The sequence below is a fragment of the Bison bison genome, unplaced genomic scaffold (assembly GCF_000754665.1).
Source record: "Bison bison bison isolate TAMUID 2011002044 unplaced genomic scaffold, Bison_UMD1.0 scf7180017864144, whole genome shotgun sequence".
Classification (NCBI taxonomy): domain Eukaryota; kingdom Metazoa; phylum Chordata; class Mammalia; order Artiodactyla; family Bovidae; genus Bison; species Bison bison.
The window spans coordinates 720,420-726,358 of NW_011494716.1; the positions used below are offsets into that span (position 1 = coordinate 720,420).

The following is a 5,939-nucleotide window of genomic DNA, read 5'->3' on the forward strand; positions in this document are numbered from 1 at the left end:
GAAAAGCCAGCGAAAACAGAGCAAAGGAAGGTCCGAGGACCGGAGTGAGGACCTCAGGTAGAACCAACAGCACTCCTGGCTGGCCCAATTTACATAGTGTGTTTAGGGGTCCTCAACAGTCAACCCAACTTACCTGCAGGCAGGTTTCGTTTTTCAGTTTGAAGTAATCAGCTGCTAGCATTTTCAGTGTGAGTTAGTTACCAACGTTCCACAAGAACAGGTTTCCCGTATTAATCTAACATCTGGGCTTTTAAGTTTTATTCAATTTTAATTAAACAGGCAAATACACTGGACGATATTGTACTAAACACGGGGGTGGACTCGAGAAGAGAAATCACTCCAGGCTGAGACTGGTTGGCCTCACCCACAGTTGGCTCTAATAGCTGTCTTTCCCCACAACACACACCCCGCCTCTGCCACACACCCCAATAGACACACACACACAGACACACCGACAGACACACACAGTGAGCCTTGGCTCCACTGGGAGAGAATATACGTGTGTCGCTGAGACCTGGGTCTGTGGCTCTTTATTATGGCGGCCCTGGGTCTCTGAGACAGACACAGGGCCATGGCTGTGTTGGGCTGTGAGGGGCTGTTCTCAGGGGGAGGTGGGCCAGGCTGTGAGAGTCAAGCCCTGTGGGGACGGCCAGGGCCAGGGAGACCTCTGCCACTGTAGCTTGGGACTGAAGGGCCCCCCATGGGGCTCAGGAGACCCTGGTCATTGGGGTCAGTTGGTCAGCAAGGCTCCCTTCAGACCCTCCTGGGCCCCATCCTTTGTGTCAGGCAATCAGGCCTGGCCCTGCCCTTGATACCGGGGCCCCGGGGAGAGTCTCCACCTCAGGGCCCTTGCAGGTCCTGTGACTTCCTGAGGGCAGGGCGGCTACAGAAGCTTCTCTGGATGTGGAGTGGGGTGCAGTCTGTTCGAGGGCCCTGGTCGCCTTCCCCTGTATCTTAACCCCCGGCTGGTTGACATCCTTTTCTGGAGCTCCGCAAGCTTCCTCAACGTGCTGTCCCAAGTCTGGACTTCCCTGTCCCTCCCTGCCCCCTAGTTGATGGGTGCGGGTGGAGGGTGAGGCCCTAGCTGGGCTCAGAGATCCCATCCCAGCTCAGGGAGGAGGGGCCTGTCCAGGGACCTAGAGTGTCAAGCACACGCCCTCTCCGCCCAAGCCCCTCAGAACTCTGTCAGCCCATCTTGCCTTCCTTCTGTCTTGGCCCTGCTCTAGTTCTATTTCCGTCACACACACACACAAACCCCCGCCCCAGCCGGCTTCCTGGGCTCTTCGATGGCTCCACCCTCCCACCCCTCCCTCCTCTGCCCTTAAGTCCCTGACTCCCAGGGGATGCTGAGTCTGGCCTGCTGTGCAGTGGACTGCTAGCTGGGGCTCTGCCGCAGGCTCTCAGGTGAGGGGCTCCGGGCGCCTGGGCTGAGGAAAGAGGGGAGACCTGCAGGCAGAACTCGCTCCAGGGTGGTGGGCGAGCCTGCTTCTCCAGATCACTTTTCCTCACACCCTCCCTCCCACCGCGTTACAGTGGCAGAGCCTTGGAGCACCATGGCTTCCACTAAGGTGAGTGATCCCAAGAGTGGGGAGAAGGTTGGGCCCTAGAATTTCCTAACTTGCCTCTGTCCCAACCTCCCTGGGCGGAAGTGGGGGACCCTCCGGGGAGATTGGCCTTGAAGACCTGTGACCCATGCAGTTGACAGGGTCCTCTCTCACAGCGATCCGGGGCGGCGACGGGGAGTGCTCTGCTATCTCTACCCCGACATTCTGAACAGTTACTGACACAGACCCTATACACGCCTGTTGCTCTGAGCCCTCTCTTTTATTTCATTTGGAAAATTCTCAGCTGGACTTCAACTATTTGTTTTCTCTCCATTTCTAAAAGGGTTTGTGCACAAAGATTTCTCTCTCTCTTTCTGTCTCATTCTCTCTTGCTCTCTTTATTTTAACTTTTGATTTTGTGTGGGAATAGAGACGATTAACAATGTTGTGATAGTTTCAGCCATACGTATACACGCATCCATTCTCCCCCAGACTCCCCCCACCCTAAAGCCCCGTCCTTAGCAGCAGGTCCTGGCTCTGGGGCGGCATTCCTGCTGGAGAACAGGTATGGCAGCAGCTCTGTGCAGGTCCTGGTGGGCTGGTCTGGGCTGCAGAGAACTGAGGAACCAGAGTCATGGGACAAAGGAGTCACTTTAGGAATTAGAGTCGACATTCTGGTGAGAGAGCTGCAAATGGAGGGTCTCCAGGGTCAGAGGAATGAGTCATCTCTGGAGACTTTTTCTACAGCCTGGAAACCCGGGGGTAGAGGCATGTGGTGTTTTACTAGAAACCGAAAGCATTTCTCTAGGGCCTGGATCAGCAGCTGAAGCCACGCTGAGCTCAGAGTCTATTCTTTCCCTTTGGGGAGCCCTCCCCACTCTGTACCAATCCGCCCACCTCAGTCCTGAGCATGATCAGATGCTCAGGGGCTCTGGGCCATGGAACACCGGTGTCTGGGAGTGGTCATCTGGGGTGACCCAGGCTGAGCAGCCAGGCCCAGCGAGAGGACAATGAAGGCAGCAGAGTGTCCCCACGGCCCCGCGAGGTGTTTTCTTGCCCAGACACGTGTGATGCTGGGCTGACAGGATGGGGCCCCGGGACACAGGGTGTGCAGACGGAAGCCCTGCATGCCCTGTGAGCCACACTGACCACGCAGGGCCAGGAGGGCAGTGGGGACAGCACCAGATTCCCGCCGTTAGGTGGAGTCTCCCGAGGGGTTGGTGGGGCGCCTGCCACCTCCGAGATGGTGTCAAGTGTCTGGAGGGAAAGGGGCTGGGGGCCGGAGGTCTGCAGGGTCAGAGAACTGACCAGTTCCTCCCTGGTCTGCTCTAGCGGGACCACGGAGGGCTAGGCATCTGTAACCAGGTTGACCCGCCTAGTCCAGGGCAAGGGTCCTCCTTGTGTGAGTGTGTAACAAGTCTGCAATGGTTGGTGAGGTCTCATCAGCCTGGGTGTTACTGTCATCTCCACAGGACATTGACGATTTCATCAATTCCCTCAAAGCCAAATTGGTAAGAAGTTCATCCCCATGTATGGTTAAGGGAATGGGGAAGCTGGGTGAAACTGAGAATGTTCTGGCCCACCTGGGACCCAGGAGTGAAAGGACCAGGCCTCTTTGTCCCAACTCTGTCTCTCTTCACAGTTTCAATTCGTGGAATTGTTTTGTACAAACCTTCAAAAGAAGTCTGAAGAAGAGGTGGGTCAGTGCACTCCCCTCTGTCCAGTTTAAGTGGAATAGGGTGGCTTTGTTGCAGGAAGGAAGACCTTTTCCAGCGCCTGAGAGTGGGCTCTTGTCTAACACTCGGAAATAATTCTCTGAGGAGACATACGTGCTGACAAAGCAAGAGAGTTTATTGAGAAAGGGCGCCCGGGTGGGGCACAGGAGGGTAAGGGAAACCAGGAGAACTGCTCTGCCTGCTGGCTCACAGTCTTGGGCTTCATGGTGATGGAATTAGTTTCTGGGCTGTCTTTGGCCAGTCGTTCTGACTCGGGGTCCTGCCTGGTGGCGCACACCTTGCTCAGCCAAGATGGATGCCAGCGAGGAGGATTCTGGGAGGTGGTCAGACACGTCCTGTCTCCTTTTGAGCTTTCCCCAACTCTTCCAGTTACTGGCAGCTTGTTAGTTCCCTGTTCCTCACTAGGACCTCCTGTCCTAAAATTACTCATGCAGATGGTTATGGTGGTGCCTGGCCAGGGTGGGCAGTTTCAGTCAGTGTGTTTCCCCTAACAATTTCATGATGATGGTGATGATGAAGGTGATAGCTCAGGGCCCAGTCCCTACACTGCACAAAATTCACCTGTGTATCCATTGTATCCACTGACCGCACAGGTGGGGGATACGGAGGCCCAGGGCTGCTGGGGGAGTTGTGCAAGTCACAGGGCAGTACGACAGAACAGCAGTGTCAGATGCCTGGTCCACAGCCACCGGGGGAGAGGGGACACCAGTGAGCACAGACTCGGGCTTGAGATTGAGACTCGAAGTGAGAGAGGGTAGGGGAATTTTAAACTGAGTGATATTTTCCCAATAGGTCTGCTCAGATCTTATTTTAATGGAGGTGAGTTTGGGTCTTGCCCTTCCCCTGAAGTTGAGTCCCCAGGGTTGGGATCAGCCAGGGTACTGGGTCTGGACGTCTGTCTTCCTTCTGACTCTCCTGGACCCATGGGAGGCCCAGTGGGGACAACAGAGCTCAGCTGCAAGCCACGTGGGCAGTCTCCACATTTTCTTTCCTCAGAGCATATGCAGTGCAGATATGGCTGACGCCATGGATGCTCAAGTTAACAACTCGGTGAGTTTGAGCTGACATCTCAGCCCCTCTTGATTCCCTTCCCCACTGGTCTGTCTTGTCATTGGTCCTGCCACAGGTGCACAGAGCTCCCCAGAGCGGGGCTGGGGGGCCCTGAGAGCTCCGGAGGGCAGCCTTGGGGCATCAGCCTCCTCACTCAGTGCGCGGGGAGCAGAGCCCTGCCTTCAGCCCCCTGCCTGTGAGCCCTGGGGCCTCATGCTGAGTTCAGAGGTCATTCCATCTTCAGGTAAAATAAAGCACCAGGGCTCATTTCTCGAGGGGACCCAAGGGACCAGGCTCAGGTTTTGGGAAAAGTCCTCTTGTCTGTGGAGCTGTTGGCAGGAAGGCAGGCAGTTTTCATTCGTGGGCTTCTGGGTCCCAGAGTCTCCTAAAGGCTGGGAGGCCTCGGCTCGGTCAGGACATTGCCCCAGACATGTACCTGAACAGCCTCCCATCCCTGCAGGAATCCTGTCCATTGCTTCGTGAAACACTGCAAGAGTTGCGTCGCAGAGTCTGTGAGCCCTCTGGCTCCTACAGTCCCCCAGGCCGGAACCAGCCCTTTGACTCCTCCACTTCAAGGAATTGGTATGACTGGATACTTGAGCTATTTAAAGAGCTCCTGCGGCGACTGCAGCAGAAGTTTCAGAAAGCCCTGGAGTGGCTTCATCAGATAGCGGCTACCTGCCTACAGGGCTTGCGCATAGCGGCTGAGGCGGTCTGGAGAGTGTTGAATGATTTTTGCTCCTCTCTGGAGCAGCTCTTCAGGAGCCTTATCCAGGTCTAGAAGCCCCAAGGGGTCCCCAGGGAGCTTGGCCTCATCTAGACGCCTCAATTTCCCCTTCTCACAGGGCATATTCTGATGCACCCTTTACCCTCCTGCTCACCCTTGACCCATCCTCATAGCCTGCCTCACCCCCTCCCCTTCAGGGAGGGCACCACCCAGCCCATCTAACTCTCCCTGCCTGAATTTTCCTGCACCAGGTCTGACCTGCCTGTCACTGTAGTGCTGATGTCCTAATAAAAGTCAGTTGACCCAAATGGAGTGTCTGTGTGGATGAGAGGCTGGGGGTCGGATGGCTACAGGCAGAGGTGGTGGGTCAGATGGATCCAGGTGGGGGTCCTGGTGCTGGATGGATAAGCAAATGCCACTGGACTCTCTAATCTGTAACTGGGAATGAAGGAGGAAACAGACAGAACAGGCTCCATCTTGCAAGCAGGACTCCATCTTGGGTCAGACTGTGGACTTTGAGCTATGTGCCCAGTATCTATGGAAACGATGTACCAACTGGAAAACCCCCCACCGCCGATGGAAGAGCCCCAGGGCTCGTACCTAGACTCTCCATTGCCTAAAAGAATTCCCTAATTATCTGTGTAACCAAATAGAATCATGAATTCTATTATGCTTATTGGGATATGACCACAGGCTTATTGATAATTGTCCACTGTTAACTACTTAGGCTCAAGGCATATGATCACAGGTTAACTTTGATTGTATCTTTCTTTTTCCTTTATTTCAGACTAGTTTCAGAGAATTTGGGGAGGTGGGTTTGAGCATGTACATTTAGGGTATATAAGGGGTCCTTGGCTAAGAGGAGACTCTACCTCAGGCCCG

General features: G+C 55.0%; 1 protein-coding gene across 3 annotated transcripts; it reads left to right on the forward strand.

Annotated features, from left to right (window-relative positions):
- Positions 1 to 1,292: 1,292 nt before the first annotated feature.
- On the forward strand, positions 1,293 to 5,363 carry IL32 (interleukin 32). 3 transcript variants are annotated; one of them, XM_010840347.1, is made up of 7 exons: positions 1,294 to 1,404; positions 1,534 to 1,568; positions 3,017 to 3,055; positions 3,187 to 3,240; positions 4,073 to 4,099; positions 4,277 to 4,330; positions 4,791 to 5,363. In XM_010840347.1, the coding sequence occupies exons 2-7, from the start codon at positions 1,554 to 1,556 to the stop codon at positions 5,109 to 5,111; spliced, it is 510 nt and encodes a 169-aa protein (XP_010838649.1). In that variant the 5' UTR covers positions 1,294 to 1,404; positions 1,534 to 1,553; the 3' UTR covers positions 5,112 to 5,363. The 3 variants fall into 3 exon arrangements, with proteins under 3 accessions (XP_010838650.1, XP_010838649.1, XP_010838651.1); XM_010840349.1 differs by lacking the exons at positions 3,017 to 3,055; positions 3,187 to 3,240; XM_010840348.1 differs by lacking the exons at positions 3,017 to 3,055; positions 3,187 to 3,240 and having other exon boundaries at positions 1,293 to 1,568.
- Positions 5,364 to 5,939: the final 576 nt, after the last annotated feature.

Bases quoted from the DNA above. Each gene is read 5' to 3' on its own strand.
- IL32 (XM_010840347.1), top strand. The intron at 3,056-3,186 runs GTAAGAAGTTCA...CTCTCTTCACAG, and splicing joins ATTCCCTCAAAGCCAAATTG to TTTCAATTCGTGGAATTGTT. The intron at 4,100-4,276 runs GTGAGTTTGGGT...TTCTTTCCTCAG, and splicing joins CAGATCTTATTTTAATGGAG to AGCATATGCAGTGCAGATAT.